At 37.6% G+C, this 22,807-nt stretch overlaps 1 protein-coding gene across 1 annotated transcript in view; it reads right to left on the reverse strand.

Moving 5' to 3' along the window:
• Window positions 1–795: 795 nt before the first annotated feature.
• The window catches only part of GBP7 (guanylate binding protein 7), a 34,606-nt gene continuing 12,594 nt past the window's right edge, over window positions 796–22,807 (reverse strand). The window contains exons 7-12 of the mRNA XM_081307687.1: window positions 21,504–21,749; window positions 20,341–20,621; window positions 18,873–19,085; window positions 3,901–4,003; window positions 3,409–3,602; window positions 796–2,601 (exon numbers count right to left, since the gene is read on the reverse strand). Coding sequence (XP_081163813.1) covers window positions 2,380–2,601; window positions 3,409–3,602; window positions 3,901–4,003; window positions 18,873–19,085; window positions 20,341–20,621; window positions 21,504–21,749 — 1,259 coding nt within the window. The 3' untranslated portion in view covers window positions 796–2,379. The remainder of the gene's footprint in view (window positions 2,602–3,408; window positions 3,603–3,900; window positions 4,004–18,872; window positions 19,086–20,340; window positions 20,622–21,503; window positions 21,750–22,807) is intronic.

Here is a 22,807-nt window from a genome sequence, read left to right on the forward strand (position 1 = left end):
GGGATTGACTAAGCAACAGGAATTCTGTTGCCAGTGGAAGAAGCCTCTGTATATATGTTTTGGTTGGGGAAACTAAAAGGTGACTGACCATTACTTTAAGACCCAAGATAGCACAGGTGTGCTCTAAGGACCTTAGTAAGGAGGAGGAAACAAGGAAGTATTTGTAATGCTGCTGTCTCCTGGCTCTGTGGACAATATGCAGATTTCTCTGACAGCCTGTGGGTATTATTTTCAGTGAGATTTTTTATCTTTATATAAAATGCTTAGTTTTATTTCAGCAGAACCAGCCTAGACTGATAGAAAGACTATAGCAGAAGTGATATTTGCATGATTATGGCACTTTGTTTATTATATTAAAATCATATTTTTGCTAGGAAATAAATCAGTGACTTTATTCTTGGGTAGTTACTATGAGTAAGAAGCTTGAGGATCTCAGGGACATGGGGTGTCCAGTCCTGCAGAGATAAAACAGAGTGGACAGGTCCTCTCTGTTTCAGTGAGTCCCTTCTGCACTAGTTCCTCAAATATTATCCTTTATTTTGAGAGCCTTAGAAATTGAGAAATATGGTGAGGACATGGTCAACTGGGGCCCTCCTGAAGGGCATCTCATGTGTTTAAACAGTTCACACCTGGTACTTCTGGGCTTTGTACTTGGAACTAAAGATCAGGTGATGAAGAAGACCATGTACCTCAGAGCAAGAGGTGGTAAAAAGAAGCAGATAGGCATTTTCAATTTCACAATTATATATATTTTTAAAAAGCTCTATGGTAGAGTATCAACATGGCACAATGAAAGCAGAGAGGGGGGACGCTCCATCCTATCTCAAGATGTTAGATAGGAGACATCATGGAATATCATAGGTTGACAAGTAAAGATAAGAGGTGAGGAAGCTGGGCTAATGATGAAGCCTCTGTGTATCTGTAAAGGTCCACAGTCAAGAGAGCATGCCCAGCTTGTAGAATTACTAGGAGTTCATTCTGGATGTAAGTCTGAAGCACTAGACACCTGGAAAGAATTACTAAAATGTTGGGCTGGGGATTTAGCTCAGTTGATACGGTACTTGCCTGGCATACATAAAGCCATGGCTTCAATCCCCAGCACCACAAAATAATAATAATAATTATTATTATTATTATTATTATTATTCTATAAATGTTGAATTAACTCAAATGAAAAAATTTCCCTTCTTTATTAATGTGGGGCAGAATTGGTAGACCATTCAAGTCAAAATCCCAGGAGACTTCTATCTGAACATATACTGGGGAATAGATGTTAAAGGCCTTATTGAAAGGTCATAATGAAAAACAAAAAATCAGGGTGTCTTGTGCTCTCTAGTTCCTTATTCTCAGGAGCAGACTTTTCTAGTTGAGCTTTTGCTATTTCTAGTAGTATTAAACACTTTCCTCCTGTCCTGGAATTTCCCCAGTCATGTATTATTTCATTTTTAATTTTGCTAATTGAATTCATACTTGTTTGAATATAACAAATCCATAAGAAGTGTTAAGGCATGGAAGAAAATATAGTATAAAGTGAGTCATTCTGTCTTCTTTCACCTCAACTAGACAGGTGCCTTCCTATAGTGACATATATACTAGTTTATTTTGTATTTTCCACATGTAGGTTATACCATATGTACATACTCATTATTTTATAAATTATTCACACTTTCTATATTTTTTCACTTAAGATGACTCTTGGAGATGTTTTCCGACACATACAACTCCCACCCCCATCCTTTTAACGGGTATTATTCTGAAAGCATGTCCAAAGATTTACCACATCAATACCTGACAGAGGAACTTTCAGTTGCTTCCAGTCTTTTGTAATCATCATGATCCTGAAATAAGTCAACCACTACAAATATCATTTTCATTTGAGTGAAGAGATACATAAGAGAATGTCCTATATGTGGAATTGCTAGATCAGAGGTATGTGCATTTTAAATTTTTATGTATATTATTAAACCTGTTCTTCACTACCCACTAAGAAGGCAAAACTATGTGCTTCACAGTTTTATTGTGCACACTTTTTTATTAGTAAATTTAAATTTTTTCTTATGTTTCTTTCCACTTAATGCAGTTGTTAGTCACTTCCCACAGAGCTCCTCATATATGAATTTCAAATATTTTCTTCATATTGCTATTTAACTTTTTGTTTTACTTAAAGTCTTCTCTAGAAATCATCTCATATTGTCTTAGTCATTTCTGATTTCTTCAATAATGATTGTTTCTCTTAGAATATGCTCTGATAATCTTTGATAATTGCTTTTTATTCTCGAACATCTCTTGAATGAAACTGATACGGCACAGGTACCTTAAAAAGTAGCTATTCAAATAAAAGATGCCTCTTTTTATAGTTTCCTATCAGGAATCCTCAGGTTATTCAAAAAGACTGCCTATGGCAGTCAACAGTGCACCAACTATTTTACCAGCCCCAGGGAGTACTGCAAGGAAAACACTGCCAACTCCAGTAAGGATCTGTGAAAATATCGAGCGACTGTTTCTTTTAGATGCTTCAATCTCTTCATTTAGTCGATTTATCTCTTTACTTAATGCCTCAGATTTTTCTTTAAATCCTTCAGTAAGAAATTCTTCTTGGACCTATAAGAGAGGAAGAGTCCACTTTTGAAAATCCCTGCTTATAAACCGCCAAGAGTTCTATATTTAACAAATTCAGCAGTTAAGAACCTGTGTCTATTTTTCTACCACCTTAGAAAATTCTTTGATATTTCCAGACCTTTGACCTGAAGAGGGGGAGTACCCAGGGCTTACACACTTGTGAGATTTCCTCACACTCACTGGAGGTGGAGAGGAATTTTATTCCAGCACAAAGGATGCTGTGTCGGGGAGAATGAGGTTGAATTCTGATTGATTCTCAGATCCACCAAGGTGGCATGGCTGTGACCCTCTAACAGTCATGGGAAATGCTGCCCTGGTACAGAACACTGGTCATCTAGCTCCTGGTTGTGACACAGGTTTGTTGTACTCTACTTGTATAGAAGAATCAGGAAGATACAAAAGCAAGAGGAGCAATTTCTGATCTTTCACTGTCCTAATTTTATATCAGGCAAATCTGATGCATGCAGACCAGAAGGATCTGTTTCAGGTCTCTTGGATGGTTGTGCCAGAATCCTCCTCAATTGGGGCACATAATCTCAACAAAGAGTAATCCACCACCCTGGGGGTTATTATCTGTACCCTCCAAAGTCTATCTATACACAGTGTTGAAGTCTCTTAGATTTATAGGCTTCATTAGGATCCAGGTGCACTTGAGGTGTCTGTGTCAGTGAAACATTTGCCTTCTGAGTGTCCCTTTGGAATGCTGGCTGTATCTAACATTTTGTCCCATCCCATCCTGAGGAAACAGGCAGTGTCTGTCACATCCTGCCAGGCCCTGTAGAGTCTCACCTTCAGCTTGTGCTCCAGCACCCTTTCCTGCTCTCTCAGAATGTTCTCCTTTTCTCTCTCCATCTTCTCCTTAAGCTGTTCCACATTTTCCCGGAAGCTTCTCTCTTGGGCCTCCATCTTTTCCTGCTGCTCCTTCTGCTGCTGTTTTAGCAGCTCCTGTTCCTTCTCAGCTGCCTCCTTCTTGGCCCGCTCCTCTGCTCCACAAAGATTTTAGAAGAGAGAAGAAACAACAGGCTTGCATTCTAGCCTCCTAGGTTAGCACACCAAGGTGATTTCAGAAAAGGCAAGAGGGGAATCTCTCAATTTGCCCAATAGCCATGATGAAAGAGTATATGTTTACAAATGTGATGGAAAACTCATTTGCTGGACTCCCCTCTTGCTTTCAGATTTAGCAGGAAGGAGCTTCTGGTTTCAGGAAGCTTTTCTTGTCCAGCCAGCCAAGGTCTGTGCAGGAACCTCCCCACCCTCTGAGAGCTATGATCTCCCCTGTACCTGCTATGGCCTTCTCTCCCTTAGTGAGGGCTTCATCTGACTGCAGGATGGATTTTTCTATGACAGACTGTGACTGTAGGAAGCTCTGAAGGACCTCCATTGCCTGGGGAACCAAGAAGAAACCAAAACACTTTAGGGATCAAAGGTCTGTCTTCAGATGAGGGAGGTATGATTCAATAGATCGCAAAACTGACTTTGAATTTTGCATCCTTTGTAGTAGGATCCTGTTGTGATTGCTTTCCTTCTGTGGATACAACAGAAGTCCATGCTCTTTGGTGAGACATGAAAACCCTGTATCAACCTTCTCTCCCATGAATGCTACCCAGCAGCCACCCCAGGTTTCAGACCCAGTCAGATGTAGCAGCAGTTCTACAAACACATACCTCCTCCATTTTTGTAGTATGTGCATATCCTTTTTCTGCATCTGTTCTAGCCTTTCTTAACTAGGGTCATGTCTACAGTTTCCTTGACTTGTATCTCCCCGCTCCTGTACCACGAAGCTTTCCTAGACTACTTCTGAGTGGGTTTTTTTTTTTTCAGCTTTGTTGAGATTAACAAAATGGTGTACATTGAAAGTGTATAATATGATGTTTTGATATATGTCTGCATTATTAAATGTTTCCTACATCACATAATTACATTTTCCACTGTCAGGAGAATGATGACATCTATTCTCTTAGTAACATTCAGGTACACAAGAGATTAGTTTAACTACAGTAATAGTGGTCCATCAGGTGTGCTGCACTTACTCATCTATAGCTGCATGTTTATATATTGACCAGTATCTCCCCTCCCTCTACTCTCAGGTGGGCTAATCACCATTCTACTCTAACTCTACCCTATGTTAATATGAGCTGAACAGTGTTTTGCCCTTATTTTGGTGGTTGGTTTTTATGGTGCCAATGACCTTTAACCACACAGCATTTGTCTTTCTATGTCTGGCTCATTTCCTTTAGGGCAATATTCTTAGGGTAATCCATGTTGTCATTGGTAGAGCTTTTTTTAAAAAAAGACTGAATAATATTTTGTCACATATATGATATATATAATTGTATTACTTAGTAATCACAACTGCATGCTACTGGCATAAACACAGACACAAAGACCAGTGGAACAGAATAGAGAGCCAGGAAAGAAAGACATTGGACCACTGTCTTACTCCTTGTATGAAAATGAACTAAAATGCATTAAAGGTTTAAACATAAGACCTAAAACTGTAAAAATCCTAGAAGAAAACCTGGGCAGGGCAGTGGGGAACCTTTGACACTTGCCTTCTCAGTGATTTCCTGGATTTAAAATTAAAAGACATAGGTAACAAAACCAAAAATAAATAAGTAGGAAATATCAAACTAAAGTTTCTTCACCGCCCAGAAACAATCAACAAAATGAAAAATACAATGTATAGAATGAGAGAAAATATTTGCAAACCACATATCTAATAAGGAGTCAATTTCAAAGTATATTAAAACTTCTATGACTCAACAGTTTAAAAAAATATATATGTAGCAGGGATCCAAGATGGCGGGCCAGAGAGAGGCAGTATTCTGTGTCAATCCATGACATGGGACTCAAGTAGTGAGAATACTGCTTCTTTGCAAGCAATATTCCTGCCCCTGTACAAGAAGCACCATGCCTGCACAGGGCTCCAGGCCTCAGCGTCAAAGTCTCCCAACTACTCGCCCATGCAAGATTTCCCTCACTCAGTATCCAAGGAAGACCATTGGCAGCAGCAGCACCTGAGAACTGACCCAAGAAGAAATCACGAATGCTGTTCCCATGCAGGACACCTGGCAACTTCCCATCCCATCTACTAGCGTGGGGCTCCCCCGCCACCATCTTGGAACTCTTCCACCACAGAGATAGTCCCCTACACGCAGTATCCTGCCTGCACCTGAGTACTTCACACAGGCTCTGAAGTCAGGCATACTGCATGCCACAGAGCTCTTCTCTTAACTCATCATCCAGTACCATCATCCAATTCCCCTCACCTGATCTGACACCCCATCACTGAAAGCAGGCACCTTCATCTTGGGCCACCTTCATCACCATCTTCAGTGGGAGCAACTCCCAGGTTGGAATTCCAGCTGGCCAGGTACCCAGTTTCTAATTCCCCCTCTCCCCAGCAGCCGCTAAGCCAGCACAGTGACACCCTGGTTACCTTCACCATCCTGAGGGTAGGGATACCAGCTAACAACAGATGACCCCACCTATTGGATGAGAAGGGAGGCAGGAAAGATACTGATCTCCAACCAAAAAAAAAAAAACAAAAAACCTATTTCTTCCTTCAAGTTTTTTTTCCCCTCTCCCTTTCTTCTTCCTCACATCCCCAACATATGTGAAATGAAATACTTTGCATGAATCAGAATTTTGAGGACTGGAACATCTGAAGAGTATATTATAGTTGTGTTGTATATTCTTTATTTTTTTCATTGTTTTAATTTGTGTCTTTTATTCCACCAAAAAGACCAAATTTAAGAATTATCAGGATAGAGGAAGGCATAGAATTCCAAACCAAAGGAATGAGCAACCTATTAATAAAATAATATCAGAAAATTTTCCAAACATGAAGAATGAATTGGAAAACCAAATTCAGGATGCTTAAAGGACACCAAGTGTACAAAATCACAACAGATCCACACCAATGCACATTACAATGAAAATGCCTAACATACAGAATAAGAAGATAATATTAAAAGCCATGAGAGAAATGATTCAGATTCCATATAGGAGGAAACCAATTAGATTATGTGCAGATTTTTCAATTCAGACCCTGAAAGCTAGAAGATCCTGGAACAACACATATCAAGCTCTGAAAGAAAATGGACGCCAACCAAGAATCTTATATCGACCAAAATTAAGCTTTAGATTTGATGATGAAATAAAAACTTTCCATGATAAGCAAAAGTTAAAAGAATTTACAACTAGAAAGCCTACACTACAGAACATCTTCGGCAAAATCTTCCATCAAGAGGAAACAAAAAACAATAATGAAAATTAGCAAAGGGAGGTATTACACTAAAGGAAATACTAATCAAAGGAGAAACCAAGTCAAGTTAAATACCAAAAAATAAACAAAAATAGCTGGACAAATCATGTCTCAGTATTAACTCGGAATGTTAATGGCCTAAACACATCAATCAAAAGACATAGACTGGCAGATTGGATTAAAAAAAGAAGACCCAACAATATGCTGCCTCCAAGAGACTCATCTCATAAAAAAAGAAAAGACATCAACAGACTGAAGGTGAAAGGTTGGGAATAATTTTACCACTCACGTGGTCTGCGGAAGCAAGCAGCAGTTTTCAACTTTATATCAAATAAAGCAAACTCCAAGCCAAAGTTAATCAAAAAGTATAAAGAAAGATATTTAAGACTGCTTAAGGGAACCATTCATCAATAAGACATAACAATAATAAATTTATATGCCCCCCCACAAAATGGATCATCTACATTCATCATACAAATTCTTCTCAAGTTCAAGAGTCAAATAGACCACAACACAATAATTCTGAGTGACTTTAACACACCTCTTTTACCATTGGATAGATTATCCAAACAAAAGCGGAACAACAACAACAACAACAAAAAAAAAAACTATAGAACTCAATAGCACAATCAATAACTTAGACTTAACTGATGTATATAGAAAATTTCATCCTTCAATGAGCAAATACACTTTCTTCTCAGCAGCACATGATCCGTCTCTAAAATAGACTATATATTATGCCACAAAGAAATTCTTAGCAAATATAAAAAAGGAGATACTACCCTGCATTCTATCAGATCACAATGGAATGAAATTAGAAATCAATGACAAAATAAGAAATAAAAGCTGCTCCAACCCTAGAGACTAAATAATATGCTTCCGAATGAACAATGGTTTGTAATAGATATCCAGGAGGAGACTAAAAAATTCTTAGAGAGGAATGAAAACATAGATACAACATATCAAAATCTCTGGGACAATATGAAGGCCATACTAAAAGAAAAGCTCATTGCATGAAGTTCATTCCATAAAGGAAGAAAAATTCAACAAATAAATGACTTAACATTACATTTCAAAGCCGTAAAAATGAAGAACAAATCAACACCCAAAGCAGTAGAAGACAGGAAATAATTAAAATCAGAGCTCAATTCAATGAAATTGAAACAATAGAAACAATTTTAAAAATTGACAAAACAAAAAGTTGGTTCTCTGAAAAAATAAATAAAGTTGACAAACACTTAGCCATGCTAACAAAGGAAAGAGAAAACTCAATGTAATTACTAATATATGTGATGAAAAAGGAAATATCACACAGACACTACAGAAATAAGAAGATAATTAGAAATTATTATGAAAATTTGTACTCCAGTAAAATAGGAAATATCAAAGGCATTGAGAAATTTCTAGAGTCATATGATTTGCCCAAATTGGATCAAGATGATATACACAATGTAAATAGGTCTATTTCAAGTGATGAAATAGAAGACACCATCAGAAGCCTACCAACCAAGAAAAGTCCAGGACCAGATGGATACATAGCCAAGTTCTTCAAGACCTTTAAAGAAAAACTGATACCAATACTCTTGAATTTATTTCAGGAAATAGAAAGAGGGAATACCTCCAAACTCATTCTATGAGGCCAATATCACCCTGATTCCAAAATAGGCAAAGACCCATCAAAGAAGGAAAACTTCAGATCAATATTTCTAATGAAAATAGATGCAAAATTTCTCAATAAAATTCTGACAAATCAAATAAAAAACATATCAAAAAGTTAGTGCACCATAATCAAGTGGGATTTATCCCAGGGATGCAAGGTTGATTCAACATAAGGAGATCAATAAATGTAATCCATCACATCAATAGACTTAAAGATAAGAACCATATGATCATCTCAACAGATACAGAAAAAGCATCCAACAAAATACAGCACCCCTTCATGTTAAAAACACTAGAAAAACTAGGGATAACAGGAAATATCTCAACATTGTAAAAGCTATCTATGCTAAGCCCCAAGCAAATATCATTCGAAATGGAGAAAAATTGAAAACATTCCCTCTAAAAATAGGAAAAAGACAGGGATGCTGTCTTATATTTAACAGAGTTCTTAAAAAACTGACCAGAGCAATTAGACAGACTAAAGAAATTAAAGGGATACATATAGGAAAAGAAGAACTCAAATTAGCACTATTTGCCAATGATATGATTCTATACCTAGAAGATTCAAAAATTCTATCAGAAAACTTCTAAAACTAGTAAATGAATTCAGCAAAGTAGCAGGATAAAAACTCAACACCCATAAATCAAAGGCATTTCTGTACATCAGTGACAAAGCCTCTGAAACAGAAACAAGGAAAAGTACCCCATTTACAATAGCCTCCAAAAAAAATACTTGGGAATCAGCCTCACAAAAGAGGTGAAAGACCTTTACAACCAAAATTACAGAACATTAAAGAAAAAAATTAAAGAAGACCTTAGAAGATAGAAAGAACCCCCTTGTTCTTGGATAGGTAGAATTAATATTGTCGAAATGACCATACTACCAACAGCATCATACAGATTTAGTGCAATTCCAATTAAAATCCCAATGACATTCCTCATAGAAATAGAAAAAGCCATCATGAAATTCATCTGGAAAAATAAGAGACCCAGGCTCTCCTGCTAGCCCTGAGTAATCCTTACTGCCCTGCTGGGCGGTTAGAGGAGGGAACCAGAGAGGGGAGCCGCATCGGACCTGGCAATAGAAATAAGGATCACTAGGCAATGCTGAGCTGACATGGATCTGGGGCGAACAGTCTGGGCCTCTCAGAACACACACTGAGCCCAGATCGGCTGAATTCAAGCTCCCGTTCGCCTGCTTCCCACAGACAAACAGCTGTGACTCAGCACTAATCCATCCCGCTGAAACAACTGGTCAGCCCTTCTGATCCTACGGAGGTAAATGGCTACCGAGCCTTCATAAGTAGTGGCCACAGGTTTGAAACGGGGCTTGGGAGAAACAGTAAGGACCCACCCGTTGCATTGGTCGCCTGGCAAAGGGAAACGAACTGTCACCATTTGCAAGAGACACCACCATGGCAGAGACTGACGTCATCAGACTGCGGCGGAGGAGATAACTTCATTGAAACCTGCAGCTACAGGTGTGTAATTCCCTAGCCTTCCCTCTCAAAACATCGGGGAAACCTCAAGGGCCCCTCCCAGCTCTCCCGTAAGGGCCCCTCCCAGCTCTCCCGTGAGCGCGATAGCCAGCCCGAGGGAATCAGAGGTGGCAGGGACCTGCGGCACGGAACTACCGCTCCCACCAGGGCTGACAGCTGAGGTCTCTTGCACCAGCTACTGGGGGCGTGGCTACCAGAGGGCAAGTAAAATTCGCTGAGGATTCTCAGCCCCAAGCTCTACAAACTTAGGGTCTGAGGGAATGGCAAACTGGAAGAGTGTGCCCAGTCGTTCATGAAAACAGGGCTCCCGGGAGCAGCAGACCTGGCGTGTAGACAGTATTGTGGTGAGCGGCACCCATGAGAGGGGCCTGGCTAGAGGAAAAGTGGGAAGTGACTAGACACAAGAGGAGGTCCTAGGCACTCAGGATTGGAGACTCGCCCACTCTGGGAGGACCTACTGCACAGTGATTGGTTCCCGCGTATTGACAGGAGAAACTTGGCCTGGTGGGCACAGCGCCACCTACTGGAAGAGAAGTTAATCAAACTCTAAGACTGCATTTATTAGTTTTTTTTTCTTTCTTTTCTCTTTTTTTTTTTTTGATTTGGGTTTTTCTTTCATTTTGATTTTTCTTTCTTGCTGTTTTTTTAAATTTTTTTTACAACTTTTTTAAATTTTTTTCTTCTAATTTTAATTTTAATTTTTTTAATTATTTTTTTAATTTTTTTTCTTTTTTTATTTCCTACTTTTTTCTTCTTTTGTCTTTTCATTTTTTTTCAATTATCTTATCCCCCCTTCCTTGAATTCTACCTGCTTACTCTCATTCTCTTTAGTGACTTCTTCCCTTCCCTTCTAATACCTTTCCTCCCAAGCATCAAATAAATTTATAGGAGTAAACAGTAACTCAGCAGTCAAACAGACCAAGAAGTAACATGAGCAGCTTCAAAAAGCAAGGAAGAAAATGAGTACAAACAATGCAGGACAGCCTAAATATTCAGGAGGACCTAGAGTCATCAGAAAAAGGGTCATATAAAGAACTCAAGGAACACCTTAGACAGATGGAATGGAACCTTAAAGAGGATACAAGACAGCAAATTCAAGCAGCGAAAGAACACATTGAGAATGAATTACATAAACAGATAAAAGCAGAAGTTAAGCATCTTTATCAGGAGATAGAGATTATAAAAAATAATCAAACAATAATTCTAGAAATGAAGGAAACAATAAACCAAATTAAAAACTCAATTGAGAGTATCACTAACAGAGTGGAGCAAGTAGAAGCCAGAACGTCAGATAATGAAGACAAAATATATCATCTTGAAAAGAGTCTAGCCAACTCAGAAAGGCTGGTAAAAAATCACGAGAAAAACATCCAAGAGTTATGGGATAACATAAAAACCAAACTTACGAGTCATCGGGATAGAAGAAGGTACAGAGATTCAAACCAAGGGAATGAGTAACCTGCTGAATGAAATAATTACAGAAAACTTTCCAGAAATAAAAAAGGAAACAGATATACAAATTGAAGATGCATACAGGACACCGAGCACACAAAATCACAGTAGACCAACGCCAAGACACATTGTTATGAAGATATCCAATATAACAAAGAGAAAATATTAAAAGCTACAAGAGAAAGGAGACAGATTACGTTCAGGGGTAAACCAATAAGGTTAACAACGGATTTTTCATCACAGACACTGAAAGCAAGAAGGTCATGGAACAATGTATTTCAAACACTGAAAGACCAAGATGCCAACCAAGAATTCTGTATCCAGCAAAATTAAGCTTCAGGTATGACAACGAAATAAAAATCTTTCATAATAAACAAGTTAAAAGAATTTGCAGCCAGAAAACCAGCATTGCAAAGCATTTTGAGCAAAACACTACACGAGGAAGAAATGAAAAACAATAACCAAAACCATCAGTGGGCAGTGCCTCAGTAAACACAGAGGGCGAGGGGAAAAATAATCATGGAGAAACAAACTAAATTTTTTAAAAAAAGCATAAATAATCAAACATGGATGCAAGTACAAACCATATATCAATAGTAACTCTGAATGTTAATGGCTTAAACTCTCCAATAAAGCGACATAGACTGGTATCATGGATTATAAAAACAAATCCAACAATATGCTGCCTCCAGGAGACACATCTGATTGGAAAAGATATACACAGGCTGAAGGTGAAAGGATGGGAAAAAATATACTACGCACACGGTCCTCGTAAGCAAGCAGGGGTGGCCATCCTCATATCGAATAAAATCGACTTCAAGACTAAGTTAATCAAAAGGGATAAAGAAGGACATTATATACTGTTAAAAGAAACCATTCACCAACAAGACATAACAATTATCAATATTTATGCACCAAATAATGGTGCTGTGATATTCATAAAACAAATTCTCCTCAAGTTCAAGAATCAAATAGACCACAACACAATAATTATGGATGACTTCAACATGCCTCTCTCACCTTTGGACAGATCCTCCAAACAAAAGTTGAATAAAGAAACTATAGAACTCAATATCACAATCAATAACCTAGACTTAACTGACATATATAGAATATATCAACCATCATCAAATGGATATACTTTTTTCTCAGCAGTACATGGATCCTTCTCAAAAATAGACCATATATTATGCCATAGGGCAACCCTCAGTAAATATAAAGGGGTGGAGATAATACCATGCATTTTATCTGATCATAATGGAATGAAACTGGAAATCAATGATACAAGAAGGAAAGAAAAATCCTACATCACATGGAAAATGAACAATATGTTACTGAATGATCAATGGGTTACAGAAGACATAAAGGAGGAAATCAAAAAATTCTTACAGATAAATGAAAATATAGACACAACATATCGGAATCTATGAGACACAATGAAAGCAGTTTTAAGAGGAAAATTCATTGCCTGGTGGTCATTCCTCAAAAACAGAAAAAACCAACAAATAAATGAGCTCACACTTCATCTCAAAGCCCTAGAAAAGGAAGAGCAAAACAACAGCAAATGTAGCAGAAGGCAAGAAATAATTAAAATCAGAGTGGAAATCAATGAAATTGAAACAAAAGAAACTATTGAAAAAATTAACAAAACTAAAAGTTGGTTCTTTGAAAAAATAAATAAGATTGACAGACCTTTAGCCTTGCTAACGAAGAGAAGAAGAGAGAGAACTCAAATTACTAACATACGGGATGAAAAAGGCAATATCACAACAGATGCTACAGAAATAAAGAAGACAATTAGAAATTATTTTGAAAACCTATATTCCAATAAAATAGAAGATAGTGAAGACATCGATAAATTTCTTAAGTCATATGATTTGCCCACACTGAGTCAGGAGGATACACACAATTTGAACAGACCAATATCAATGGATGAAATTGAAGAAGCCATCAAAAGACTACCAACCAAGAAAAGCCCAGGACCAGATGGGTATACAGCGGAGTTTTACAAACCTTTAAAGAAGAATTAATACCAATACTTTTCAAGTTATTTCAGGAAATAGAAACAGAGGGAGCTCTTCCAAATTCATTCTATGAGGCCAACATCACCCTGATTCCGAAACCATAAAAAGACACCTCAAAGAAAGAAAACTACAGACCAATATCTCTAATGAACCTAGATGCAAAAATCCTCAATAAAATTCTGGCAAATCGAATACAAAAACACATCAAAAAAATTGTGCACCATGATCAAGTAGGATTCATCCCTGGGATGCAAGGATGGTTCAATATACGGAAATCAATAAATGTTATTCACCACATCAATAGACTTAAAGATAAGAATCATATGATCATCTCGATAGATGCAGAGAAAGCATTCGACAAAGTACAGCATCCCTTTATGTTCAAAACATTAGAAAAACTAGGGATAACAGGAACTTACCTTGACATTGTAAAAGCTATCTATGCTAAGCCTCAGACTAGCATCATTCTGAATGGACAAAAGTTAAAGGCATTCCCTCTAAAATCTGGAACAAGACAGGGATGCCCTCTATCACCATTTCTATTCAATATAGTTCTCGAAACACTGGCCAGAGCAATTAGACATATGAAAGAAATTAAAGGCATAAAAATAGGAAAAGAAGAACTTAAATTATCACTATTTGCAGATGACATGATTCTATACCTAGAAGACCCAAAAGGGTCTACAAAGAAATTACTATAACTAATAAATGAATTCAGCAAAGTGGCAGGATATAAAATCAACACGCATAAATCAAAGGCATTTCTGTATATCAGTGACAAAACTTCTGAAACGGAAATGAGGAAAAATACTCCATTCAAAATATTCTCAAAAAAAATAAAATAAAATACTTGGGAATCAACCTAACAAAAGAGGTGAAAGACTTATACAATGAAAACTACAGAACCCTAAAGAGAGAAGTAGAAGAAGATCTTAGAAGATGGAAAAATATACCCTGTTCATGGATAGGCAGAACTAACATCATCAAAATGCGATATTACCAAAAGTTCTCTATAGGTTTAATGCAATGCCAATCAAAATCCCAAAGGCATTTCTTGTAGAAATAGATAAAGCAATCATGAAATTCATATGGAAAAATAAAAGACCCAGAATAGCAAAAGCAATTCTAAACAGGAAGTGTGAATCAGGCGGTATAGCGATACCAGATTTCAAACTATATTACAGAGCAATAGTGACAAAAACAACATGGTACTGGTACCAAAACAGGCGGGTGGACCAATGGTATAGAATAGAGGACACAGAGACTAATCCACAAAGTTACAACTATCTTATATTTGATAAAGGGGCTAAAAGCATGCAATGGAGGAAGGATAGCATCTTCAACAAATGGTGTTGGGAAAACTGGAAATCCACATGCAACAAAATGAAACTGAATCCCTTTCTCTCGCCATCCACAAAAGTTAACTCAAAATGGATCAAGGAGCTTGATATCAAATCAGAGACTCTGCGTCTGATAGAAGAAAAAGTTGGTTCTGATCTACATATTGTGGGGTTGGGCTCCAAATTCCTTAATAGGACACCCATAGCACAAGAGTTAATAACAAGAATCAACAAATGGGACTTCCTTAAACTGAAAAGATTTTTTTCTCAGCAAGAGAAACAATAAGAGAGGTAAATAGGGAGCCTACATCCTGGGAACAAATTTTTACTCCTCACACTTCAGATAGAGCCCTAATATCCAGAGTATACAAAGAACTCAAAAAATTAGACAATAAGATAACAAATAACCCAATCAACAAATGGGCCAAGGGCCTGAACAGACACTTCTCAGGAGGATATACAATCAATCAACAAGTACATGAAAAAATGCTCACCATCTCTAGCAGTCAGAGAAATGCAAATCAAAACCACCCTAAGATACCATCTCACTCCAGTAAGATTGGCAGCCACTATGAAGTCAAACAACAACAAGTGCTGGCGAGGATGTGGAGAAAAGGGTATACTTGTACATTGCTGGTGGGACTGCAAATTGGTGCGGCCAATTTGGAAAGCAGTTTGGAGATTCCTGGGAAAGCTGGCAATGGAACCACCATTTGACCCTGCTATTGCCCTTCTCAGACTATTTCCTGAAGACCTTAAAAGAGCATGCTACAGGGATACTGCCACATCGATGTTCATAGCAGCACAATTCACAATAGCTAGACTGTGGAACCAACCCAGATGCCCTTCAATAGATGAATGGATAAAAAAAATGTGGCATCTATACACAATGGAGTACTATGCAGCAATAAAAAATGACAAAATCATAGAATTTGCAGGGAAATGGATGGCACTAGAGCAGATTATGCTTAGTGAAGCTAGCCAATCCCTAAAAAACAAATACCAAATGTCTTCTTTGATATAATGAGAACAACTATGAACAGAGCAGGGAGGAAGAGCAGGAAGAAAAGATTAACATTAAACAGAGACATGAGATGGGAAGGAAAGGGAGAGAAAAGGGAAATTGCATGGAAATGAAGGGAGACCCTCATTGCTATACAAAATTACATATAAGAGGTTGTGAGGGGAATGGGAAAATAAACAAGGAGAGAAATGAATTACAGTAGATGGGGTAGAGAGAGAAGATAGGAGGGGAGGGGAGGGGGGATATTAGGGGATAGGAAAGGTAGCAGAATACAACAATTACTAATAGGGCATTATGTAAAATTGTGGATGTGTAACCGACGTGATTCTGCAATCTGCATTTGGGGTAAAATTGGGGGTTCATAACCCACTTCAATCTAATGTATGAAATATGATATGTCAAGAGCTTTGTAATGTTGTGAACAACCAATAAAAAAAAATAAGAGACCCAGAATAGCTAAAGCAATCCTTTGCAAGAAGAGTGAAGCACGTGACATCACTATACCAGACCTTAAACTATACTACAGAGCAAGAGTAACAAAAACAGCATGGTATTGGCACCAAAATAGACTTGTAGACCAATGGTACAGAATAGAGGACACAGAGACTAACTCACATAATTACAATTATCTTATATTAGACAAAGGTGCCAAAAACATACATTGGAGAAATTATAGCCTCTTCAACAACTGGCGCTGGGAAAACTGGTAATCCATATGTAACAAAATGAAATTAAACCCCTATCTCTCACCGTGCACAAAACTCAACTCAAAGTGGATCAAGTACCTAGAAATTAAACCAGAGACCCTGCATCTAATAGAAAAAAAAAGTACACTCACATCTCCATCATATTGAATTAGGCCCCTATTCCTTAATAAGAGTCCTATTACAGAAAAATTAAAATCAAGAATTAATAATGGGATGGATTCAAACAAAACAGCTTCTTTTCAGCAAAAGAAACAATCAGTGAGGTGAATACAGAGCCTACAGCTTGGGAGTAAATTTTTACCGCTTAAACATCAGATAGAGCACTAAACTCTAGGGTATATATAGAACTGAAAAAGCTAAACACACACACAAAAAAACCCAAATAACCCAATCAATAAAGGGGCAAAGGAACTGAACAGACACTTCTCAGAAGATGATATACAATCAATTAACAAACATGTGAAAAAATGCCGTTCTCTGTCTTTGTTTCACAAATAGTGCTGTGAAAAAATGTTCAAGTCTCTAGCAATTAGAGAAATGCAAATCAAAGATACTTAAGATTTCATCTCACTCCAGTCAGAATGGCAGCTGTCAAGAATACAAACAACAGTAAGTGTTGGCGAGGATGTGGGGAAAAAGGCACACTCATACATTGCCGGTGGGACTGAAAAATGGTGCAGCCAATATGGAAAGCAGTATGGAGAGTCCTTGGAAAACTTGGAATGGAACCACCAATGGACCCAGCTATCCCACTTCTCGGTTTATACCCAAAGGACTTAAAAACAGCATACTACAGGGACATAGCCACATCAATGTTTATAGCAGCACAATTCATAATAACTAAACTGTGGAACCAATCTATATGCCTTTCAGTAGATAAATGGATAAAGAAAACATGGTATATATACATAATGGAATATTACTCAGCAATAAAAGAGAATAAAATCATGACATTTGTATGCAAATGGATGATGCTGAAGAATATAATGCTAAATGAAGTTAGCCAAACCCAAAAAACCAAATGCCAAATGTTCTCTCTGATATAAGGAGGTTGATTCATAGTGGCATTGGAAGAGGGAGCAAGGGAGGATTAGATGAACTCTAGATAGGGTAAAGGGGTGGGAGGGGAAAGGAGGGGGCATGGGGATAGGAAAGATGATGGAATGAGATGGATATCATTACCCTAAATTAATGTATGAAGACACGAGTGGTGTGAATGTACTTTGTATACAACCAGAGATATAAAAAATTGTGCTCCATATGTGTAATATGAACTGTAATGCATTCTGCTGTTATATATAACAAATTAGGATAAAAAATAAAATTAAAAAAATACATAACCTCATTAAAAAATGGGGAAAGGATCTGAATAGATGTTTTTCAAACGAAGAAATTAAAACATCAAACAGATAATTGTAAAACTGCTCAACATCACTAATACCAGTAAAACACAAATGAAAACCACAATGAGATCCCAGCCCATCTGTGAGGATGACTATTATCAATAAGACAAAGGAGAACAGAAGTTGCTGAGGATGTGGAGAAAAGGGAGCCTTGTAGAACAGCTGGGGGGATGTGAAGTGCTGCAGCCATCATGGAAAACAGCAGGAGGATTTTCAAAAGAAGAAAAGAATCCTGAGCTTCTAAAGGCTGCCCTATCAGCTCTGTCACTGACAGGCTGTATGATCTTCAGCCACTTATTAGATCCTCATGCATTACAATTCTTTACTGCATAAATATAGAAGAAAGTAGTACCTAGTTTCCATGAGTCTCAGAATTAAATTGGTAATGCAAGAAAATAACCTGGAACTGTACTTGGTGTAGGAAGTGAACGTTCAATGTCTGTTAACAACTGCTCCTCATCATCCACAATGTTACTATCACCACACACCAGTTACCATAAACATATAGTATTAATCCACCATATCCAATTAAATATTATCTTACCCATTTGAAGTATGGTACACTTCATAAAAACAAGGTTATTTCCTTTATATTATACCTAATTACTTGGCACAAATATATTTATATACTTTTTGAAAAAGAAAAGAAATGGTTAGTTTTACCTGAATTCCTAGTTGCAAATTCTCTCTTGGAAGAACTATTTTAGTTTATTTAAGAGTATCTAATGAATAGTGCATATAAAATGTTATAAATGTCATTATATTGCCATTCTCTATCTTTGTTTCATAAATAGTGCTGTGAGCATAGAGTTTGAGACGTAGCCACACAGACCCTGTGACCACACTCTGTTGGCCACCCCTATCTCCTTACTCCTCACCTTCACTCCTTTCCTGGGCAGAAGCTTGTAGTCCAATTCCACCTTATTCTTTGCTCCTAAGTAGAGACTGTGGCCTCCAGGAACAGAGAACGCTCCTCTTGAGATGCTTTCCATCAGGGCCTCTGAAAGCTGCTCCAGCTGAGCCTGGCAGTATTTGACAGATGCCTCTTCATTCCGCAGCAAGAGAGCTTCCTTCTTTCTCTCTGTGGTTTCCTGGAAGGAAAATGTAGGGAAGTAAAATAATAAGAAGTTGTTAGAAGGAAGGTCCAGTGGGGATCCACTCAGAAGAAGCCTTCTGACAGCCTCAGAGTGGTCTAAGACCTGGAAACGAGTTGGGAGACATGCTTCAGTCGCAGGTTTGATCAATTCTCTGTGCAACTGAAAATCGCTTTAATGCCCCTGTGGTTAAGTTCTGTCTCTGTAAAACAATGGAGATGGAAGACATGATGTTGACGGTTTATTTAGCTAAGATATTAACAGTGAGCCCAAACCCTAATAGTCACTAATAACAAGTAAATTTTTAGAAGGAGGGGAAGGAAGAGGATGATGAGGATAGTCACTAATAAAAAGTAAATTTGTGAGGGAATGTGGATTTCTGTGGTTGAAATTATATCCATGGCAAACAATTCTGAAGGAATGAATTGAGTGTATTCTGAACAGAATTTTGAGACCTTCATAAATTCTTTCAGTGAGGGTTTGAATGTGTGAGGATACAGAGATAGATTTATTGATTTATTGACTGTTTGCTGGTTCTTGTAAAGTAAAATCCAGTGGAATTTTCTCTAAGATTTTTTATACTGTTGTGTCAGTTCCAGATCGACTGAAGGACAAACTTCCAGTGAAGGTGCAGAATTAGGCAGTCCCTGACAGTTTTCTCCCTTAGTGTCCATACCCTGCCTTGTCCCTGGATCTGTGAATGTGATGAATATTAATCCTATGATTATGTTACATAGTACAGGTTAACTTTAAAAAATTGAGAGTACTCCATTGGGCATCACCTAATCATATAAGCTTTTAAAAGCAATTTTCTCTGATGTGGCATAGAGGAAATCAGAGAGACTACAGAAGCATTTCATTGCTTGAAAGTGGAGAAGGCTTCCCCAGAGCACCAACATGAGAACTAAGGTCAAGTCACTCCTTGTTTTCCATGGATGGTGCACTGAGCAGAGCAGTCTGTGCAAAGATCTGACTAGGAGCAAAGACATTCTTATTGTGTTAAGCTGCTAATCACTGGATAATTTGTCTTGCAGCAATACTAAATTAAGGGTGAACAGTATCCTGAAGAGCTCTGTTGCCCACAAAAATAAATAAATAAATAAATAAATAAATAAATAAATAAATAAATACAAATAAGTAAAATAGGTTCCTTCTATGATGAGAATGATGCAAACTCTGGAATCAAAAATATGGAGTCAAGTCTCATTCCAGAAGGAGAGGAATAAGGAAGGATGAATACAAATTCAATTACAATAAGCTTCTTCTGGAACTCATGATTGTCGTCCTTGAAGGAGTGCTCCATGAAGATTGCGATGGCTTCCTTCTCACAGGCTGTGTGCACCTCCAGCAGCTCCTGGAGTGTGTCTGTGGGGAAATGCACCCGCTGGGCCATCTGCTCACTGTAGTGGTCGGCTGCCTTCTGCAGGGCAGCTGAGTTCTCCCGCTGGGCCAGAGTGATCACTGCATTCTCCAAGCAAGGAATGGTTCCTTTGTTGATGGCATTCACGTAGGTTTCCACCAGAGTCCCCAACCCTAAGTGACAGGAAATACGTGGGAAGTCTTACCCATCATTTTTACAGACTTTAAGCATTGTCTTTACAATAACAACAAACACTCTATTTATCTCAATGTTTTCTTCTTTTCCTTCTGTACTTCTTTCTTATTCTTCCTTGGTTATCTCCTCTCTGAATTAATCACAATTTAATAACACTGTTTTTCCTATACACTCCTTCTTTTATAGTTCTCACATTCACCTCATTAAGTAATTACTAATTGCAACCAAGAGGTTTTTAGTGTTTCCTAGAAAAATACTTTCCTATTTAAATAAAGTAAAAGAGTCTATCATAAAGTAAATTACATAATTTGTGAGTCTTGATTTAAAATAAAAATGAACGTTTCCTTGTAAAAAATATTATCAAAAATTTACAGAAACCAACATAGAGTTTGGAAACAAACATAGGCCCACATCGAGACTTCATGATTGCTTGGAACACATGCTCCTGAAACCAGTGCTGTTTAAATTTGTTTCTCAAACACAATGAGCTGGCATGGGACTCATGACCTGCTGATTCTTTTCTGACTAGTTTCAATTCATGAAATATCTTGTATATTCTCACAGGGAAACATTCAATCCTATGGGACTTTCCCTCTACATGCAGATTTCTCTCCTTAGCAGTAGCTTCTGATGAGTACACTTCCTTAGGGTGCTCATTTTGTGAGATGTGTTAATCTTCAACAAGTCCTCAGATATGAAAACTTTTAAGAAAAATGCATTTCTGTGTGTGGCACGAATGCCTGATTCTCCACATTTCTTACAAAAGCAAACAGAATTACTGACAAACTCACAAAAGAATCACAGTGTTATCATACATACTGAATCCCCCAGAGACATGCACTGGGACAGCAGAAACTCACGATTTCCAGTGACAATGATTCCCCCTCTCAGGGTCTTGGTCTTTGCATTGGTGAAGACATAGGAACAGAAGTTCTTTGATTGCACCTGAAAATTCTTTTCCAGCTGGTTTTGTGGAACTTTATCAATGTGGGACAACAGGCTTCTGTCATTTGTAGGCCGGTCAAAGACAAAGCACTTTCGTTTTGGAAAGAAACATCTAATACTCTCTCTAGAGTTATTGGATTTTTGGATTTTTTTATTGTTTCCTATAAAAAAGAACACTGATTCAGGAGATAAGCCTTCAGGCAAAGAGATTGAGATTTTTCTATGAATCTTTGTCTAAATGTAATTCTCAAGCCTGTTGATCTTTTCTGTTTTAATTTCTTTTTTTTTTTTTTTTGTAGTTGTAGATGGACAGCATGCCTTTATTTTTTATTTTATTTTTATGTGGTGCTGAGGTTTGAACCCAGTGCCTCACACGTGCAAGACAAGCACTATGCCACTGAGCTGTAGCCCCAGCCCAAGCCTGTTTATCTTTATTCAATCATAGAAAGCAGTGCTATGATAACTTGAACATCCATTTTTTTTTTTATCAGAGCTCAGAGTCAAGGAAGTATTTTTGGAGAGAAAGAAGAGATACTCATCTCAAATGGAGAAACTTGTAAATGGTCTCCTTAACCCTTGTGTAGTGGTAAACCCACTGTATTTATTAAAAGTTTGAAATGACTGATTAATCACAAAAATTGTCAGAAAGACTTTTCTGATATTGTAGTCCCATGTCATAAAGAAGATGTAGGCTCCTCACTAAAGTAATGCTAGAAATAAGGACAGATGTTGCTGGGAGGACAGATGATACCCAGAAAGGTAGAGAAAAATGTTTCTCAATCAAAGCCCCAAATCCACACATCATAATTATGTTTAGAAATTCCTTCAGCAGAAAACTGCATTAAAGTGAATTTCAACTTAATGTGTACTTCTTGATGTCGGATTACTTTGGACTTGAGTTTGTCTCACAGAGATTCTGTGGCATAAATCAGCTGTTCAAATAGATGTTAATTTAAAGAATGAATACACATGGGTATTGATAAGTGCCAGTACTTATCTACTCTGTTAAATATACTTCATGTGATTAAATTTGTAATAGTAGCATGATACCATGTAAGTCTGTGGGATAAATAAGGTGATGTTGTCAAAAAGGTAAAATGAAAGGTTAGACAGTATTCCTGGAATTATGTGTTGCTTCCCCCTCCACCCATGAATGATTCATTATACAAACATCTTTTCTCTGAAGGATGTAACTATCTATTTTAGTATAATGAGTGAA

Source organism: Spermophilus citellus (genome assembly GCF_964194105.1).
Source record: "Spermophilus citellus genome assembly, chromosome: 9".
In the NCBI taxonomy this organism is placed as follows: Eukaryota; Metazoa; Chordata; class Mammalia; order Rodentia; family Sciuridae; genus Spermophilus; species Spermophilus citellus.